The following is a 20,304-nucleotide window of genomic DNA, read 5'->3' as shown; positions in this document are numbered from 1 at the left end:
GGTTCATTTTTACCAAAGACCATTTAGTGAAACAAAAATCAGTGTCCTTGTTCTAGAGCTGCCCTGCACGCTGCCCTCACAGCTAAGAACTGTAAGGGTGCACTTAAGCTGGTTCCCAAGAGACAGTAGAAGAGTAAGATATATTGAGACCTTGAGCAGAAATGCAGCAGGCCTTATTTGTCTGAAATCTGAATTGCCTAGATTCAGACCCGAGTCCATCATTTGCATAGTTCTGTTCTAAGCTTCCTTCTCTCCCAGTTGTTGGCTCACTCTCAGAGTCTTGTCCAACCATTCTGTTACTTTCATGGAGCTGACAGTAGCATGAGGAACTCTCTCACCCTCAGCAGCTACCACCCTGGTTTCACACAAATTGCAGTCCTGTAAGATTCCTAGAAGGTGGATGCAATAACCTCCCTAGGAAAAACCTGAGCCTCTTTTTACTACCCAGAGAAACATGATTTTCGTCTGCTAATGCAAAGATATCAAACTCTGATCTCGGAGTGCACACAGCTCCCAGCAATGTAATACTGTTTAAAAATACGTAAATCCAAGAAAATGTAGTTGTAGCTAAAAAGGTTTGAAGAAATCTGGCAAACTCCAGAAAACCCACTGAAAGGTCCTTTGCTCCCTGTGATCAAGATTTTAATCAGAAACAGTGCAGTTAAGAGCTACATGAGCAAACTCCAGACACTGCTTAAGAGTCATCTGTATTAGACTGGCCATTATTTATTCAACCAATCTGAGACAGTGTAAAGCAGAGCTCCACTAAATGTATTGGCTATAGAGCATCAGCACAACAGGCTTTAAAATACCTTCTAGGAGCAAAGCTGACCACTAGCAAACTGTAAGAAGTTAGGAGGTTCTCTCCACTAGCTTTGATTTGAACCTCCTCCTCCATTGGCACACTTAAAACGCCACTTCAGACTTTCACAGATCTCCTGATGTTACTATAGCCTTCATACCCTTCTTCTCATTCCACCCTCTTTCACAGGTTTCAGTGTGACCCTTGTCATTCAAAATATGTGTATCATAAGGTTTAACATATACACACATACATATTTACTTATATGTATTATAAAATACATTCTTTGTAGTGGCAAATACATAAAGAAAAATAATGGAAAAGGTCCACTGTCTCACAGCTTTATTACCACACTCAACTTTCAGGAAGAAAAATATTTCCATGAGGTATGTAACTGAACCAAAGAGACCTTTACTCTTTATAGTTCTCCTCTGCCACAGGACTAGGTCAACAGTACTACAGCTTTAAGTTTCAAGTTTCTCAAGAGAACCCACTAGAACTATCAGTAGGATTTTACTGCTTTGGTAGAACAGGTTCTATTGCTTGTGTTTCACACTGATCATGTGGGGAAGAAAAATCCTCAATAAAATCCTTTGAGTTGAGAAACAATATTGTCTTTAACAACCATTCTAAACTACTGACAAGGAGCTTTCTTTTGTCACCATTCTGTGTATTATCTTAAGGAATTACTTAAAAATAATTCACAATTTCTGATAAGAGTGAACTATACTGAAAGTCAAAATTCTTCTCTACACAACCATTTTTTCAAGGTTTTAAGCACACAAGTTTCCTGTACTGTTTTGCATGTGCCCTTCCCAGCCTGAGGTCAATGTCATATGTGGCCATTGAAAGTCTTTTGTCTGCAGACTGAGATAAAATTAAAATGGTGGAGAAAAACTGTAACTCATAAAATAATAGCCCTTTCTTCTAGGATGATGTGTGAGGGAAAAAAAATAATGGTAGTGTTGAGTCATTTGAAATTTTCCAGACTTGAAAGCTGAGGAAAATGTTTTAGCCTTTCATCCTAATTGTCTCCTAGGTTTTCCTGTTTAATAGTGCTGTGTGGAAAACGTGTCTAAACCTTACATTATGGCATGACTCATAAAATTCAAAGGAAAAATTCACAGAATGGCAGCAGAAATGCTCACTTGTAACTCATGTAGCTGGTTACCTAACAGTGAGTATAGCCAGCCTCTGAGAAACAGAACCATTTTATGCCACACAATCACTTCAGCTTGTGCAAGTTACTGAAATGGTGGTTCTCCTGGCAGCACCACAACTGTAGCCAGGGACATTTCCCAAAGAAGGGAAGCCTCCTCCACCCTTTCAAAAGAGCATAGACTAAAATGCCCTGGAGCCAGTGGGATAACAGCATGTGGTTGGGACAGGGATAATTCTAAAGAATGAAATATAGCAGGACATTCATGGCCAATGGAAAATGGTTGAGGCAGCAGCATGACTCACTTTGGATTCAACCTTCTTCAGAGAGAGCAAAGCAGAGTTTCTAACAGGCACAGTCCTTTCTACCCTTCTTGCCAATTCCGTTCTCATCCCCCTCTGCTCCATCAACCCGCTCTTCTGGATTTAGCCAGGATGTGACCCCATTTGATGACAACAGCCTAAGAATTCCTCCAAAAAGGGGGGTGGCAAAGGCTGCAGGTTCTCAGGAAATCACTTGTTTTAATGTTTGTCATTGAGGGCCTGATAAGTTACACTGAGCTGATTGTAACGAGCATCAGCTCTTCCATTGCTCAATGAGTGGTGTTCCACCTCAGTAGACTCCTTGCCTTTCCTTTCATCACCTTTCCACCGAGGAATTTATTGACATATTGAAAAAAGATGATGGTTGCCCTTCAGTTTGAGACGTATCTGACGGTGAACTTTAAATGAAAATTTAGCAACCACATTTTCCTGGGTTGGATGACCATGTTCAGACGGCATAAAGGAAATTCCACATGTAGCCCAAAAGAGAATTTTTAAAGTTTCAGTGTCCTTTTTCTGACTGGCTCTCTAAGTGCTGAAAGGACACAAGTAGGGTTGTTTCTATAAGGTTAAGCAATGTGAATAAGGCCCTAATAAGCAGTTGTATTTTGTGATAGCTGTGTATTTAAGTATTATACTTCTAGAAAGTATACCAGTTTTCCTGCACCTCACATTTCTTGTATTATTCTTTGTATGGAGAAATGTAAGTAAATTTTATCATTAGAAAAAAACCCAAGATGATCTGAGAATATGCATTTTTCTAAGTTACCTCTGAATTCACTGCTTTTTGAATTCAGCATAATTCATTAAACAAAGTGAAAACTTAAATAAATTGTGCCTTTTACATTGTTCCCCAAATCGACATTATACTTAGTAGTACTAAGTACTAGCACTACTACTAGTACTCTTAGTAGTAGAGTGTTTATTTCCAGATAATCCTGAGAGTACTTTTTGTAGAGATCCAAGACGTAGGGAGGGGATTTTCTCCCATGTTTGACAGGTGACCTAGAGCCAGTAAACTTCAGTTTGTACCACTTAATACATCCGGTGAGGTTATTTGACCAAAGGTGTTGTAACACCACTTCTGAGATGACAACTCAGTAGTCTGGTCTAGAAAAGTCAGGTTCCTTTCTAAAACTAAACAGTCTCAAGGGCAGCAGCCTCCTTCAGCCCTTCCCCTTGTGCATTTCCATGAGCCTTGCCAATGGCTTGACATGCAGCCAGCACCAGGCTTTCGCTGGCATTTTTGGCTTCAGAACAATTTAGGAAGGATATTGAGGTGCTGGAGCATGTCCAAAGAAGGGCAACGAGGTTGGTGAAGGGACTGGATGACAAGTCCGATGAGGAGCAGCTGTGGGAGCTGGGGCTGTTTAGCCTGGAGAGAAGGCTCAGGGGACACCTCATCACTCTCTACAACTGAGGGGAGGTTGTTGCCAGGTGGGGGTCGGTCTCTTCTCCCAGGCAACCAGCAGTGGGACAAGAGGGCACAGTCTTAAGCTGTGCCAGGGGAGGTTTAGGTTGGACATTAGGAAGAAGTTCTACACAGAAAGAGTGACTGGACATTGGAATGGGTTGCCCAGGAAGGTGGTGGAGTCACTGTCCATGGAGGTGTCTAAGAAGAGACTGGACATGGCACTTAGTGCCATGGTCTGGTAGACAAGGTGGTGTTCGGTCACAGGTTGGACTCAACGATCTCAGAGGATTCCAACCTAGTTGATTCCGTGATTCTGACCCGGTGTTACACTGAGGAGGAGGAGGGCAGCCAGGGCGCAGGGATCACTCCCGTCGGTGGCAGGGTAGGGGCTGAGGCGGACGGAGCAGCGCCTACTGGCACAGCCGGGGTCGCACCCGCAAAATGGCAGCTCCGCCCACACCGCCTGAGGGGGCGCGCGCGCAGCCGAACGCCCAATCATCGATCGCGGTCGGGCGGGGCCGCCGCCGCCGCCGCGCAGGTCAGAGCGCGGCACGCCGAAGCAGCGATCGGGGGCGAGGCCGGGGCCGGGGCCGGGGCCGGGCTGAGGCGGTGCCGCGACAACCAAAACAACGGCGCGGCCCGGCCCGGCCCGGCAGCCCTTGCGCCGGCGCCTTGCCGCCACCTTCCCCACTGTCGCCGCCGCCGCCCGGCGGGGCCGCCGCCGCCGCGCAGGTCAGAGCGCGGCACGCCGAGGCAGCGATCGGGGGCGGGGCCGGGGCCGGGCTGAGGCGGTGCCGCGACAACCAAAACAACGGCGCGGCCCGGCCCGGCCCGGCAGCCCTTGCGCCCGCGCCTTGCCGCCACCTTCCCCACTGTCGCCGCAGCCGCCCGGCGGGGCCCGCTCGGGGCGCGAGGGGGGAGCGGAGACACTCCCCCCATACCCCGGTGGCGCCGCCGCCGCGATGAAGCTCCGCGTGCGGCTGCAGAAGCGAACGGCGGCCCTGGAGCTGCCGGGGGCGGAGCCAACGCTGGGGGAGCTGCGCGCGCAGCTGCGCGCGGCCCTGCTGCCCGCCTGGGGTTACAGGTACCGTGCGGACCAAACCATTGGGGGGCCCGAGGGGGGTGGCGGGGCCGTACCATGCGGGGGGGGGAAGAGGGGGAGTCTGCCCCCCGCGACCCCCCGGGTGCAGTGCTGCCCCCTGCCGGTCGGGCGCGGCTGTGCCAGGGAGCGCGTCCCGGGGGATTGAAGTCTTCCCGGTCTGAGGGCTTTTCCCCTCGCACGGGGGTGCCCCGGCTCCTGCAGCGCCCGGGACGCGTGCTGCTTCCCGACTGATCGCTGCGGAACAGGAGAGCAAAACTTCGGGCGTGCTCGGCTGCGAAATGCGAATCCGCAACTCAGTCAGAGCTGACTGGGGTTTGTGCGTGGCCCTTACGTTACACAGCGGGTGCAGGGTGTCAGTTTTACAGTTCCCTCAGGCTTCCTGGAGAGTCCCCCGGGTTTAAATTTCGTAAACGTTTTATCCGTGAAGAACTCACGGCATACTCTGTAGGGGAGTGAAGTCTGCAGAACCAATTTAAGAATCGCCTACAAAAGGGGATTTTTCTGGCGGGGGCTGAAGGGTTTGTACCGCGAACCTCTAATTAGGTCCGATGTACTGGTGTTTCACTGGTGATTCACGTGTGACGTGGGCAGGAGAAATCTGAAGTTGCTGCTTGTCTTGCTACAGTGGGTGTATTTTAGGGTAGCTGCTTCCCTGCTAACCAGTTTCATTTCTATTTATTTTTTCTTTTCATCTGTGCTTACCCTGAAGCATCTTATCTTATTAACCTCATTTGCGACTACCATCCTTTAGGACAGCTGCTGATCTTTGAAAGTAATGTTTTGGTTCATGAGAAAGCAAGATGGTTGAGTCTTCAGCAGTATTTGTTTTTAAATAATCTCAGCCACTAGTTTATTTAAAGCTTGTTTCCCTAGGTGTGATATCTTCGAATTTGAAGGGCATTTGTTTGCTTTTGCTTGTAACCTTTTTATGAGAAATTTTTGTAAATGAAGTTTTATCTACCAAGCAGCTACAGTTGCTTAAAATGTACCTAGAGAGAAACAAGGGGGGAAATAATTTCATGCATTTTTTTTGCCCTCACTCTTTCTCTAATATGTAGCTCATTATTAATGGATTAAACCCCATGGCATAGTACTATTGTAATACGGAGTATGCATTTCTAACTATAGAGTCATGGAATCATTAAGGTTGGAAAAGACCTCCAGGATCATCAAGTCCAGCCTTTGTCTGATCACCACCATGTCAGCTGAACCATAGCACTAAGTGCCATGTCCAGTCATATATACCTCTGTATGCAGTTACCCAGTTGCAGCCAACCATGTTTCCTTACTTTTTTTTTTTTTACTTCTATTTTTCAGTTCTGATACCAAGTTTTCAGTAACACTGAACAGAAAAGATGCTCTCACAGAGGATCAGAAGACCTTAGCTTCGTACGGGATTGTTTCTGGTGATTTGATATGCTTACTTCTAGAAGAAGCAGATGGGCAACCCAGCCTACCTCCTCCTCCTCCTTCTGCTCCTACTCCTCCTCCTCCCCCACTTCAGAATGGTCGTGAGCCGTCCACCTTGACCCCCAACAACAGCGAGGCAAACAGTCCAAAAGAAGAAGGGCAGAATGAACAATCTGACAACCAGAAAGCCCAGGGGGAAGTTCAAAAGAGTGATGAGAGGGTAAGTAGATGAGAATTGTCCTGTATAGCACAAGGCAAAAAAGAAGGTATGTTGTTGTGTCAATTGCTGTACTTTATAGGAGAGAGTCTCTTCAGAATATTTGGCTCCTAATACCTGTCCAGTGTTTATCCAGTTATTTGAATGGAAATTTGTCTCTCTGTATATTACCTGTGGCACAGAAGCTAATTCAGAGAGTCTAAAGTGGTTTAGATCTGACGTTTTTACAGGAGTGAATGTTTTTGTTGGAACATGCACTTTTCCTAAGGAAATTAGGATTATGTTTCTTACCTGCCTCAGTGCTGTCTTCTTGAGGAAACTGATTCTAGGTGCTGAGCAGTTGCAACAGGCACTGCCTGTTGGAATTGGGCTCTTATTTTTTTCCTTTCATGACCTTTCCCTTTCTACTTTTTTATTTTTGTAATGTGTCTGTAGTTTTGTCAGATAACTTAATAACATGGTATGATTTTTTTAGAAGAAAGGAAGTTACAATAAAGCCACAGTCCTCCTTAAGTGACAGCAGATGCACTCCATGGATTTTTTTTTCCCTGCTGTTTAGGCCTGTTGTGTTTGTTGGCAGTCCCAGTTACCATTTTGGTTACTTGCCATGCATGTTGGCTAAGTTCAAATTAATGGTGATACTACAGTGATTAAATTATTCCTGTGTATGTTGCAAAAATTCTAATTCTGAAGGTTTAATATAGTATTACCATGTTGTCTTCAATTTGTGTATGCAATAAAATGACAGATCCTTTAATGAAGCGCTTGTATTATAAAGATTAAAAGATACAGAGGCTATGTATATAATCCCAGTCTCCATCTGGAATGCTGGAAAATGGAGGTGTAATGAATCTTGTATGTACAACTTGTATGGGAAATCATGGGAAATGGAATAAGCAAAATATTGATGTAAAATATTGATGTATACAGAGGTGTAATTTTCTGAACAAAGTTATTTTTTGTTTTCTCCTGAAGGCAGGATCCAGCCTAGAATTTCCTTCTGGATTAGTCCCAGAAGATGTTGACCTGGAAGAAGGTACAGGCTCCTATCCCTCAGAACCTATGCTGTGCAGTGAAGCTGCTGATGGTGAAATACCCCATTCCTTGGAGATGCTCTACCTTTCTGCTGAGTGTACTAGTGCCACTGATGCCTTGATTGTTCTGGTTCATCTGCTCATGATGGAGACAGGCTATGTACCTCAGGTAGGTAGGTGCACAAGCAAATAGAAATTTCTTGGTCAGTGTGAGAAAGCTATGGAATATCATGGGAGTGTGTAATGCAAGATCCATCTGAGGATCTGCTTCTGCATTGTATATGTGAGTTGGCAGCAGGGGCTGCTGAAGTTCCAGCTTCTCTGATTTCCCTGACCAGTAATTCTTTGGGCTAAAGACTAGAACAGATTTTAGGTGCAAGTGAAAAGACCTGTCCCTGTGTTTCTTTTGGTCCTCAGCCTCCCTAGGACCCAGCTGATAACCTTCTGTTTCTGCTTTATGCTCTTGAGCATGTGTAGATGTGCTTAAATTGTAGCACTTCATCAAAGTACTGCCTTAAGTGTCAGTGTCATCTCAATGGTAGCCTGCTCAAGTGGTGCTTAGCAAGGCCTAGGTCTGCCAAAATATTGTCTCCAATTCAATATGAACTTCAGCTAAGTGTTGTTAGGCTTTGGTTCCACTAATCTGTAGAGGTATCGTACTTGAGCACCTATGGCAATACCTCTGTACAATGTGTGAATTCACTTTTTCCCTTCCATTTGCATTTAATATTTACTCATAAGTGGCTGAACATGCAGAAGAAGACTTGATGTGAGGAAAGGTGTTTAAATTCCCATATTTTTTTCTTGCAGTGAGGCTAACTAAGCACATGTGGGTGTCTGGTTGACCAATACCAATTTAATAAATCTAAGTTTATTACATCCCATAATTTGAAATACTACCTGAAGAATACATTTACCACTGGGAGGAAAGTTTGTTTATGTCAGTGAGCAGGCTTGGAAGTAGGGAAGATAATTGCTTTACAGATTTAGGAGGAAAGAATCTACTTATACTTGTGGTTATGTCATATCCACCCCCCGGGATTCCATCTGAACCTTTTCATACTGAAGCTGAAAGAAAAACTGTTAGTTGACTCAAATTTTCGAATTAACTTCAAACTATGATTCTTACAACCCTGTCAGATATTGTAAGTTCACAGAAAAGGTGCAACAACATGTTTTTTGTGCAGCAAATTAATGTACGTGCAGGAGCTATTGGAATGCTGGAATGGGTGACAGAATGAAGCATGTGTCTCAAAGAAATAGGTGTGATTAATCACTGAAAAACCTTTCCTGTCAGGACAAAAAATTACTAAACTTCACCTTATATTTACTCTTCTGGGGAAAATAGTGTATAATCACACATACTCATAATCACTGTGTCATAATGTGCATTACAACAGACCTAAGAGTTGAATTGCAAACATCATTCTGCAATTTCTTAACTTTTAATCCTTTTCTTACCCCTCAGCATTGGTACACTGCTAAAGTGTGACAGTGTGTTACCTCTTTGCATTTTTAGGGGACAGAAGCCAAGGCAGTCTCTATGCCAGAGAAATGGAGGGGGAATGGTGTTTATAAGCTACAGTACACACATCCCCTTTGTGAGGAAGGTTCTGCTGGTTTGACTTGTGTGCCTCTGGGAGATCTTGTTGCTATTAATGGTAAGTCAGTCAAATTTTTATCCTGGATGCACATTGCTAAGTATCACCATTGTTTAGCAAGAGAAAACTTACATGCACTTTCGTGAGGTAAGTTTTGAGCTACACCTTTATTACTTGGGTTGCTGAGATGCCACTTCCTGATGGTGAATACTCGTGGCATTTCTGGTCTCTGTGTTAACTGTTTGTCTCCCTCTAATTATAACAGATCAGTCCTTAGGAGATTCAGCTGGTCTTTTCACAGCAATGTTTTAGAAATTTTTTGTGTCTCATTTCATGTGAACTTTGATATACATTGCTAGACATGAAAAGAAGTAGATCTGCTCCAGCTACAGTATTGTGTCTTATGTTCTTTGCTAGACTTAAAACTTCCAGACTATGTATTCTTTAGCTCTGATGTATAATCTTTCCTGTAGTACACTAACTGTGATCTCAAAAATTGTTTTTAGTTTAAGACATTCAGTCCAGAAAGATTATAGAAGTCTATTTTTTTGAAGCAACTTCCGTATCACTTGATGGGTTTTTTTGAGATTTTTTTGTCTTTTTTTTTCCTTTCTATTCTTTATTTTATTTAGTATTTGAGTAATTCCACATTTTTGTGGAAACAATATTAAATTGGGACTTGGTTCTAATTTTAATCTTTGATTAAATCTTTTACGTTTCTATGTAAAACTTGTAACTGATTTTGCCAATTTGTATAAGCACATCTGTTTTCTCAGAACCTGTACGTATTATGATCAGATGTTTTAACCAAGTTGGGTTAAGGTTAGATTTAGGACAGTGTTATAGCTGCCATGCATAGAGTGTTCATAAAGTAAACTTCTGTGTTACATCTCTTTTCATGTGATAGAATTGTTGAAGGTAATGCTTGGTTGCTGCTTTGCTATTTTAAATGCCTTTTTTTTTTAAGTTTTTATTTGTCTACCTGCTTGCTGTAGTTGGGTATTTTCCTTGTGGGATCTAGTAAGGGACGAAAGTAAAACATCTCTAAAGAGTAAAGCAGTAATGAAGTGGTCTTTGTCATCTCTCAGCATGTTTTAAGTTTTGAAGTGTCTTTTTTTTTTATATTTGCAGCAACATTAAAAATCAACAACGAGATTAAAAGTGTTAAGAGGATCCAGCTATTGCCAGCATCCTTTGTTTCCTTTCAGGACCCAGGTATGGTTGAGCTATGATACTTATAGTAGTAAACTGAAAAGTAAAGAAGTGACACAGTGGGTAAAAAGATGCTTTAGTATAGCACCAAATAGGTACAGAATAGCAAAAAAGAATAAAAATGTAGTTACCGTTTAGATTAGTCATAACTTTGTGGTAAAAGGAATTTGGAGTGTAGCCATTTATTCATATTTTGTGAAAACAAATTGTATTTCTTGGATTAACAGTGTTAGAAAAGAACTTTGCAAAGTCCAGTTTATCCTTTGGCCCCTATGCCTGTAATTTATGAGGTCCTAAGCGTATGTGTGGATCTCTGGGACAGCAGTGCTGGAAAATACCCCCTTTCTGCCTGACAGCTCAGGGCTTCAGAGGCTGGTGGTACCTACACTCTTGTTGTGGCACTGTAGTGGTTAAATTCTTTTTGTCAGAAAACATGTGCTGGCCACATAGGTTTCTCCAGAGTGCCAAAACTGGAGGGAAGACTAAGTCAAGGAAGCAGAGAAGGGCAGATTGATGTGGATCCTTGTGAGCACAGGCCTGGCTAGTGTTTTGTTCTCTGAAGTAGAGGAGCTGCTTTATTGGCAGTTGAGACTGACTTGATGTCCTACGATAGGTTCTGGGTAGTCCCAGTCACTGGTGTATAAGTCTAATTGAAAGGTTTTAGAGGAACTGAGTACTGAAATGTGTCCAATATAACAGTAGAGTCTTCTGGCTCTCCTTTCTTCAGAGAACAGAATGCATAACCACTTCTGTCAGAAAAATTATTATTTCAGGCATTTAGAACACAGATGTGTGTTACACATGAGCTTTGTAATCTGACAAAGGAGTCTCTGACAGCTTGAAAGTCGGTTTGTTTCTGGATAACTCAAGTCTTCCCCTTAACTGTACTTTTTAAGGCCAAAGGGAAAGCTGAGCCTGACCATGGAAATGGTCTCTAGTTGCCAATGACTGACTTGTCGCAAGCAAGTTACACTGTAGCTGCAGAGCTGCTCCCGTCGAGGTCACAAGCAGATTAGTGTTCTGCTTACAAGAAAACTGTAATTCTCATATAATTTTTGCGTTATAAACTTTTGAAGTTAAGCTTTTTACCTCTCTTCTTTGATAGAGAAGGTTGCAGGTGTTTACAAAGACCTTCAGAAGTTATCCCGTCTCTTTAAAGACCAGCTGGTTTACTCTCTCCTGGCTGCTGCCCGACAAGGTGAGAGAAAATATTTATGTTAGCGATGATACTTAATTTGTGAGGATGGAAGGGGGGGGGTCTATCAAAAACCTTGAAGGAAAAGTGTTAGAAACAGCTTCTCAGTGATGGCTATATAAAAAGTAAGCATAAAGTAATATATATATTCTAAAGAAATTATATTGATCTTTGTAACTGAGAAAATATTAATATAATTCTGGTTTTAATTTTTCACTGCTCTAGTCTCAATTCAGAGACTGAAATGGAGTGGCTGTTTTTCACGCTTAATTATGAGAAAATCATACCATAATAATTTTGTAGCAGTAGTTCTATAGTTTTGAACTATTTCTTCATCAATACAGAAAAATTTGTATAGCATCATATTTGGAAGTCTAACCTCAGTAATGATCTTGTCAGTAACTGTTCATTGAGGGCTTGGAAGGGATGTTAGGAAGTAACCCAAGCTGGTGTTTGTGAGGCAGTAGGAAGCCAGGCTGTCCCTGCATAGTTACTGCTGTAAAAGGTCTCAGCTTTGTGTTCTGAAGACTATTCACTGGAATTCCCTCTAGACTTCAGTGCAGGAAGGTTTTATATGAAGCATGTGCTCTGTACTTAATGTGTATTTTGCAGACTCATGAAATTGGGCAGGTCTTTTTTTCTTTACCTATTCTTTTGTTCTGTAGCCTATAAATATAGTTAGATGTTTGGGATGTTTCTTAGGCGTAGTGGTCAGTATAAAGTGTCATTTGCCCTATTTCGTGCACTCTATAGGTGTACTTAGAGTTGCAAGAGGTCTGTTTTGCAAGAAGTCACATCACAGTAGTTGCTGAGAAAAGTGGTGCAACTCAGGTACGAAGGGGAGAGGATTTAAGGGAAAGATTATAATGTTCTTTCTTTCTTTTAGGGTCTTTAGAGATAGAGTAAACTCCACACCACTTAAGTGATACTTCTGTTTTCTTCACTGTGTAGCTCTGAACTTGCCAGATGTGTTTGGGTTAGTGGTCCTTCCTCTTGAGCTCAAGCTTCGGATTTTCAGGCTTCTAGATGTCCGTTCACTCATCTCTCTCTCTGCTGTTTGCCGTGATCTTTACACAGCTTCAAATGACCAGCTTCTGTGGAGGTTTATGTATCTGCGGGATTTCCGAGGTAATGTCGAGGCACATCTTTCTCCAATTGCTTCATGTTAACAGAGGGATTAGGTGTGACAGATTTTGATAAGAGGCTCCTCAGGCAACCAGTAATGTTATTTAAACACTCTGAGGAAATGCAGTACAGTCGGTCAGCTGTAATTCAGGTGGATGCACAGTGTTAAGTCAGGAAAATTGCTGACAATCTTCTGAGCCATTACTGGTGGACCATGTGGTTCTTCCCATTGCGTGGTGCAGGCCTTCCTTGTTTTCATCTGTTTCCTTTGCTACTCTGGTGTACTGGCTATTGCAGATATTAGGAAGTGGAGGGAGGATATATTTCTGCTACAATTTCTCACACAGGATTGAAGAAACAAAGGTAGTCAAGGGAAGTGCTGTCAGAAGGCACAGGTGGGGACAGTATTTCTGAGATTTCTCTACTTAGTACCATTTGGAGATAATGCTTTACACAGAATGAGTGTGCAAGTAGATTACCTATTAAATGGTCCTGGAGCTTTATATTTTTTAAGATGCGTTATCTTTATGAAAGGATGTATTGACCAAATAGTGTTTTTTCCTGTCTTGATTATTCTGCAACTTCTGACAAACTCTGGGCACCCGTGGCACAAATGCTACTTGCTTTTCTTAATTTTTTCCTTCTCTTTGTAGATCCTATTGCAAGGCCTCGTGATACAGACTGGAAAGAAGTAGGTGGCTTTTTTATATAATCTCTCTGAGATGAGTCTAATTTGGGAATTAAGCACAGACTTTGGGACCCAGTAACAAGTTAAATTTTAGTTTAAAAGTATGGCGTTCCGTGTATGCATGTTCGTCAGAATAGGAGAAAGCAGCATCAAAAAGTTACATGGTGTGTGCCTGAATTGTGGGTTAGAGATCTTCCAAAGATGCTGTGTCTGGGCTTTGGCAAGCAGGGGAGTTGCTGCTCTGGGTTTTCAGACTGGTGAGGAGCACTTTTTGAGAGGTGCCATAAAACTGAATGCAGCTGCTGAAGCTGGAACACTTACAGAGCTTTAAAATGCCTTCTTTTTCTGTCTGCAGCTATACAAGAAAAAGTTGAAACAGAAGAAGGAGGCCCTGAGATGGAGGCACATGATGTTTCTGCCCCCTATACCTCATCCAATCCCCTTTCATCCCAACCCATTCTATCCTAATCCTTTTCCTCCCAACCCATTCCCATCAAACCCAATCTATCCCCCAATGATCATTGGTGGAGAATATGATGAGAGACCAACACTTCCGTATGTTGGAGACCCAATTAACTCACTCATTCCTGGCCAGGGAGAAGCACCAGGTCAGTTTCCTCCATTCAGACCACACTTTGACCCCATTGGTTCCTTGCCTGGAGCAAGCCCTACGCTTCCAGGACGAGCTGGTCCCAATGACAGGTTTCCACCCAGACCCAGCCGGGGCCGCCCCATGGACATTCGCCGTGCGTTCATTTGATTGAGGCTTTTTCCTGCAGTGAGTTTTCTAGTCGCTGAGCTTGCTTCCTAACTGCAGGAGATTGCAAATCCCAGGCACTAACACCTGCCTTCTCTTCAGATTGTGTCAAGAACATGTGTGCATGGTAGTGTTCCAGCCAAAAAGGCTGGGTTTGTTTTGTGCTCTGGTAGTGCTGTACCACCTGGCACTCAGGTCTGTTTCACAAAGAGCTACAACTTAGAGCAGTTTGTTCTCCTTCCCCTCCTCCTTGCCCTTAGTTGTCTGTGAAGTGCTACTTACAGACCAGAAGGATACCGACCAAATACTTGCTGCATCAGATAAAGAGCACTTTAAATACAAACCCTATACTTGTCTGTCTTATTTGAAGAGTTTTACTAAATTTCCAGGAGAAATGATGATGTTTAAAGTCTACCAGGCTAATTAATAATCTTTATTAACAAAAAAGTTACCATGTACCACATAGAACAGGATACTACCACTGTCATGGTAGATGTGTGTTCATGGATATTTTTGAATATGTTGTTTCCTTTTTCCTGTAATGTTTTATTAGGTAAAAAGCATTTTTGTATTGTTACTTAATGCACAAAGAATACAGGGAAGGAATTTTCTTTACAATAGAAGTATTAGAACACAAATGAATTCATTTTACAAACAACTGAGTAAAGTCATGCTACAGTGCAACTCAGAAGTCTAAACAGAAGCAGAGCAACTTTACAAAGAATCAGCAGCAAAACTTTTGTCTTTCTCCTTGACTTTACAAATAAGGATCTGTAGTACATGGCTGCATTTACTGTGTGTGAACTAAAAGTGGTGCAAAAATGCATCTTCTCTCCCTGTCTGACTTAAGGAATTAAGTAGGCTGACCTGGTTGCAGTGGAAATGGGGTCACAACAACATGAGAAGCAGAATGAATTCTCACTTCAATTCGGTGAATTCCATTTAATTCCATTACTTAAGTATCAGATTATATCTTGCCAAAAAGAAATGTATTGTAGCATGTTATGAGCACCTTTCAAGTATTGTCTTATTAACAAACGAGCAACTAACAAGACCACTGTTAAAAGTCTCCTGATGAGATCTGCAGGCTGACACTGGAGCTCAGTTAAAGGAAGACCAGAATGACTAAACTTTGCTAGAACTTTTAATTCCTTACGTATTTTTTAAGCTGATTGATCTCAGTGTTTCTATAAATGTAAATGGTACTGATGACTGTTGTGACAACTGATACTATTTTCTAAAACCTTTTTGAAATTCCAACAGTGGAAATGGAACGGCATTTCCTGTTAAATACAAGCTATTTAATCAGTAATACTTATGTGCTTTTTCAGGTGATATTTCAGTGACTCATCTTGTTTTGTATAAAATCAGCTGACTTCAGTAGGGTCAGGAAGTTTTGCCAAGTAAAATATAATACTTTATTTTGCTGTCAAAAGTTGTATTGCTTCTTTCTTCCCTTTTCTACTTCACAGCAATGGATTCCCTTCAATATCAAGATGATCCTTAACTTTCAACATTTACCTGCAGTGGTTGAATTGTCTTGTTCCAAAAGAATTTTCACAAGTGAAATTCGTAGTCAGACCTCTGTAAAGAAGCTTACAGTGTTTCTTTATATTCCCCTGACTATAAAAAGGAAAAGGGAAATCTACACTGTGCTGGTCTTGCACCGTCTTGTCCTTGTGATGAGTGCTTCAGCAATGAATACATAATATTCAGATAAGGTTACACAAATTATTTTATCAGTTAAAGCTGTAACTTACCCTTTTCGGGTTTTTTTTCAAGTTATTTCTGGGAACAATGATCTCTGTGCATGTGAGATAAGTCAGTTTTGTGGTGCCAGTGGAACTCGCATGGCCATTGCCTTGATGACAGTCGTGGGACTTACCCTGCTGGCAGGCCGTGTCCTGCTCTGGAATTGGGCTCTGTCTGCCATGAAGACAACCATGAAGTTATACTTTTGCCAGGCTGATGCCAGAGGTTCAGTTTATCCTGGATTTTGTCATTTGAATGTTTTTGGTTTTTTTTTGAAGACATGAACTCAGCCTTTTTACACATATACCACTAAAGGACCTGAAGACATTCCTCCCCATTTTTGTTGTCCTTCACATTGTAGTAAAGGTATTGTGAGCCAAAGATAAAGGAACCTGATTACCCGGAACTGTCAAGTTCCTTAAAGAGGAGTTCCTGTTATTCATAAAACAGGATATGAAATATAAAGTGAATATCTCGGGGCCAACAGTATAAAATTAGAAGACAAAACAGAGGAAATACTTGAAAACTAGCTGCTTGCTTTGTTTATTTGCCAGCTCCTAAGTCAAGTGTGTGTGTGATTTCTGTTGTAAACTTCTATAAAAGAGAAATCCCAAAAGATGAAATGCCTAAGATGGGGATTTCTTACCTGTACTGTTCATCAATACCCAACACTGTTAACGTTGCTACTAAGAGTCACTTGCAAATAAGGAACTATTTTCCTTGGCTTTTCTATTTATTGTTTTATCTTACTCATGAAACTTAGACCCAACCAGATGTGAAGCAGCTGAGCCATACACAGGGTGTAAAGTCTTATGTACCTGCTTGTGGTTAGTAGAAGACGGTAAAGTACTCTGCATTTACAAGTAGGACTGCTGTTCTTCTGGACCTTAGCTTGCCTGGGAATGTAAATGACATTTCTCTTGAAATACCACACCTAGCTATGACAAGAAAATCAAGATGTTTCTCAGTTTGTATCTAAACAGCAAAATGGAAACTAATTTTCCAGGTGGTGGGTATGGGTGGGTGTCAGAGCTGCCTACCAGCTCCTTCTTGGGTTGGATCCAAACGCACAAACCTACTCATGCTTCCTGGCTTCCATGTGAAGAAAATTAAAGCAAACAAGACAAAAGAAAGCTCTGACCAGGTGCTCAGTTTTCACAACTGTGTGAGAAAGGTCCCAAGGCATGCTATGGGGCTTGTCTGCCCTGTGATTTTAATGTAGCTTCTATTTACTAGTTTTTCTGTTGCCTTCTTACTGCCCCTAGCTCCAGCTGTTCTATTTCGGTAGCTAAATACCTCTTGGGTATACCTTAGTTCTCCATTCATTTAAATGGAGAATATACCCCTTGTATTCCCTCTGTCTCTTTGTTGGAGTGTAGGGATTTTGGACTAGAAACCTGGCATCAAAGGTGACAACCTGAGGTTTGGGTGATGCATTTGTGAATCTCCTGCTAGCCACAACATCTAGTATGTGAGCATCATAATTGTAGACTTGAGTTGTGCTGTTGGGACGTTCATAGGACACAGTGTAGATTTTCATCATTTTAACTCAGGAAATCAACTCACTGTTTTCATTAAAGCACTTCTATGAATAGAAATGAAGATGCTTTTCAGGAACTATGGGAGTAACCAAGATAAGCTGACAATGCCTGTTGCTCGTACTTGTAGCTGGGAGGAGGGGAGATGTAATTCTGTTTGCTTGTCCCTGGAGAGGTGACAGCTAGGAGCTGGAGGCAAATTAAGAGACTTGAGTTAGGTATCAAGTCAGCAGTGCTATCGTGTTACTGTGGCCCATCGGAGGACAGCCCTGCTGTGTTCAAATGCGGCATCAGCAAATGATCCAGCTGTTGTGGTTTCAGTGATGAACTGGGGTCGATTTATGGGGCCGTGTCATACTAGTCACTAGTTACTTTTTTTGTATGTGTCGTGTTGGTAAGGGAGACATAAAGAGTTTCAGGGGATAGAACAGTTGAGGATTCTGGCAGTAAACTTTTATTTCTGACTCTGCATCTCTGGTGACCATTTAGTAGGGAAAGGCATTAAACCATGCTGAGGGAAGTGTTACAGAAGGAAATCCTCTCCCGCCAGCATTGTATTACCTCTTCTCCATATAGTGAAGCCTGTTAATCTGCTATTTTTGCCAGTGGGACCAGTCTTGCTGAAGCCCATTTGTAACGCTTTTATTGCTCCTGGAGACTCCAAAACATCAGGGACTGTTTTTTTTTCTCAGACAATGACATGTATTTATGATGCTACATTGTAAACTGCTTAGCAAACCTTGAAGGACAGCACAGAACTGGGGACGAAAATAACAACAGAAACAAATAATCAGAGAGTAAGGTGGTCCTGTAATACTGGCCTTGAGGTATAAATCATTGATCCAGATGTGTCTCTTGAGAGACTTCCAACCTGGAAAAGCTATGCTGTTACTTGCCACTATATGTGCAAAGGCCTGCTCAGGGGTAGGTCATACAAGGTCCAGATGACTGCATTGGATTTAGATGTTCATTACAGGTGCTATGCAGGAAGGATTTCCATGTTTGGCTTTATTCCCACCAGTGAATCATAAGATCCGAGATGGCAAATGCAGCTGTTGCTTTTGCTGTTTTGGGGATCTCCTGGTTTAAGTGACAGCAAAGAACTGTGCCATTGGCTGAAATATTTTTTTAACTTAAAACTTACTGACCTCCCTGGGCATTCCTAAGTAACATCATGGTGAAGTTGCTAAGGGAAGCACAAAGCCAAGTCTGGCCTTGAAGCTGTATTTTGAGGAGCTGGGATGAGGACTGACACCTGCATTAGGTATATTATAACCAGAGCTCACAGGGTGCAAGGGGGTTCTCACTTGGCAGAAATAGCTATAAATACATGGATTTACCCAAGGTGGGTTTTTGCAATCATGAACATAGCTGGTGTCATTCCTGGGTTTTGTGTTATCCAAGTTCTGGTATATGGGCACATACATGGCTTCATTCAGTGTTGCAGGCTTAGAGAAAAAGCACACTGGTGAAGATCCATCTCTGTTTTCTCTGGAAAAATAATTCTCAGAGATGGTTAGAGAGGACTAATACTGATTGTGACCAGCTTGGGGCAATCCCATACATGTCCTGCCATGGCTTGATGTCTCTGGATGGACCCAGCTCATCTTATTTGTGAAGTATAATTTTCCTGTTCTGTTGCAGGTTTGTCACCTTGCATTCATTTTGCATTCACCCCAGCGAAGTCAGTGGGAGTTCAGGGAGGGAGACAGGATTTCACTCCATATCTCTGTCCATTCGGTATTATGGAACACTCAGCACACAAGTATGTGCACTTCATCAACTCTGCTATTAATTAGGCACGTTCCTGAGGGAAATGCTTAGCCAGATGTGACCAAGTCACCAAAGTGCTTGGAGTTTAGCTGGGTTTTGTCTGGAATTTGTGTGAACTGTGAACGTGAACTCTGGTGTTTTCAGGGACAGGGGAAGAAGTTGTTTTTTATGTGGAAGACCCATTTCTCAGGTTATTTTTGAGCTAAGGCTACAGGGTTAGAACACAATGTTTTTCTCTCAGAACTTGGGAATCATGTGCAGGGGACATAAATGCAAGGCATGAAACAGAGATCTTTTATCTGCTATGAGCAGAGAGATCTGGAATAAACCAGGAGTCCATCTGATGACCTGCTCATGTGATCTTTGGCGCTTACTGATGCCTGGTACCATATTTAACTTGGACGTAGTTTTCCTCTGAAAAGTGACCTTTTATGAAGTTGGTATCACGAAGTTCACTGCATTTCCATGCTCAAACATGCTCACTTTATCAGTCAACGAGTACTTATTCTTGACTCTTTGCATATGTGTTTCTGAAAGAAGCCCATATTTTTTAGGTTAACCTTAACAAGAATTCAGTAATTGGAAGTTAGCAATTGTATTGACTATGTACAAGTCAAAATAAAACCCAGTTTGCACTGTCATAACTGTGTCGACTCCACAGAAGTTAGCAAGAGTAAAATTGCTTTACAATTCAGTCATTTGAACAGATCTGATTATGCAGAAAAAACAATGAAGTAGTGACATTTTTATGCAGTCACTTTTCAGACTGTTATTAGAATATTTTCTTTGTATTAAAACAACTGTAGTTTTCTAAATTCCCTTTACCCAGGTGGTAGTTGTAAGTCGCTGGGTTCCACTGAGTGTCTTCCAGGATGACATCAGGTATGCTATTATGTAGAGTGAGGACTGACAAAAGCACAGATCCACCTGCAGAACTGTTAATCAGAAAACAGGCTAGCAAATGATTTCCTCAGGTTGCGGATGGTCTCAGCTTTTGCTTCATCTTCACTGGCATTTCCCCGCTGAGGTGATTCAGATATGCTGAAGGTGTTTGTCAGGGACTGCGATTTGCTGCAATGGAAAACAGAGTTCTGGCTCAGCAGGAGAAGGTGGTAATTCAAAGCTGGTTACTGATGCTTTGTGTTCCATCACACAGACAAATTCAAGAATAAAAGGAGAGGTTAGCAAGGATAATCTCCATG

The 20,304-nt window shown here is 42.2% G+C and overlaps 3 protein-coding genes across 8 annotated transcripts in view; 1 reads left to right on the top strand and 2 right to left on the bottom strand.

The window, feature by feature from the left end:
• The window catches only part of LOC108501515 (BPI fold-containing family C protein-like), a 30,948-nt gene extending 26,814 nt beyond the window's left edge, over nt 1-4,134 (bottom strand). For 2 of the 3 annotated variants that reach the window (XM_017823479.1, XM_017823481.1), the window contains exon 1: nt 2,267-3,640. The gene's annotated coding sequence lies outside the window, so the exon portion shown is untranslated. Of the gene's footprint in view, nt 1-2,266; nt 3,641-3,993 lie in introns of those variants that run through there. The other variant, XM_017823480.1, reaches the window with a different exon arrangement.
• A 367-nt stretch (nt 4,135-4,501) lies between these two features.
• On the top strand, nt 4,502-15,474 carry FBXO7 (F-box protein 7). Of its 4 annotated transcripts, none has more exons than XM_017823377.1 (9): nt 4,502-4,782; nt 6,118-6,430; nt 7,403-7,630; nt 8,981-9,122; nt 10,194-10,277; nt 11,380-11,472; nt 12,547-12,597; nt 13,248-13,285; nt 13,638-15,474. In XM_017823377.1, the coding sequence occupies exons 1-9, from the start codon at nt 4,661-4,663 to the stop codon at nt 14,040-14,042; spliced, it is 1,476 nt and encodes a 491-aa protein (XP_017678866.1). In that variant the 5' UTR covers nt 4,502-4,660; the 3' UTR covers nt 14,043-15,474. The 4 variants fall into 4 exon arrangements, with proteins under 4 accessions (XP_017678866.1, XP_017678864.1, XP_017678867.1 ...); XM_017823375.1 differs by having other exon boundaries at nt 12,421-12,597; XM_017823376.1 differs by lacking the exon at nt 4,502-4,782 and adding an exon at nt 4,918-5,116 and having other exon boundaries at nt 12,421-12,597.
• A 533-nt stretch (nt 15,475-16,007) lies between these two features.
• Nucleotides 16,008-20,304, bottom strand: part of SYN3 (synapsin III) — a 205,202-nt gene continuing 200,905 nt past the window's right edge. The window contains exon 15 of the mRNA XM_017823373.1: nt 16,008-20,173. Coding sequence (XP_017678862.1) covers nt 20,041-20,173 — 133 coding nt within the window. The 3' untranslated portion in view covers nt 16,008-20,040. The remainder of the gene's footprint in view (nt 20,174-20,304) is intronic.

This window comes from Lepidothrix coronata, unplaced genomic scaffold, assembly GCF_001604755.1.
Source record: "Lepidothrix coronata isolate B3197 unplaced genomic scaffold, Lepidothrix_coronata-1.0 Scaffold102, whole genome shotgun sequence".
In the NCBI taxonomy this organism is placed as follows: Eukaryota; Metazoa; Chordata; class Aves; order Passeriformes; family Pipridae; genus Lepidothrix; species Lepidothrix coronata.
This window is presented reverse-complemented; position numbering and strand designations above follow the sequence as displayed.

What these genes read in the sequence shown, in the direction of transcription:
- FBXO7 (XM_017823375.1), top strand. Translation starts at nt 4,661, where the DNA reads ATGAAGCTCCGCGTGCGGCTGCAGAAGCGAACGGCGGCCCTGGAGCTG. An exon ending in GTATCTGCGGGATTTCCGAG is followed by an intron (nt 12,598 to 13,247) that starts GTAATGTCGAGG and finishes TTCTCTTTGTAG; the next exon opens with ATCCTATTGCAAGGCCTCGT. An exon ending in GTGATACAGACTGGAAAGAA is followed by an intron (nt 13,286 to 13,637) that starts GTAGGTGGCTTT and finishes TTCTGTCTGCAG; the next exon opens with CTATACAAGAAAAAGTTGAA.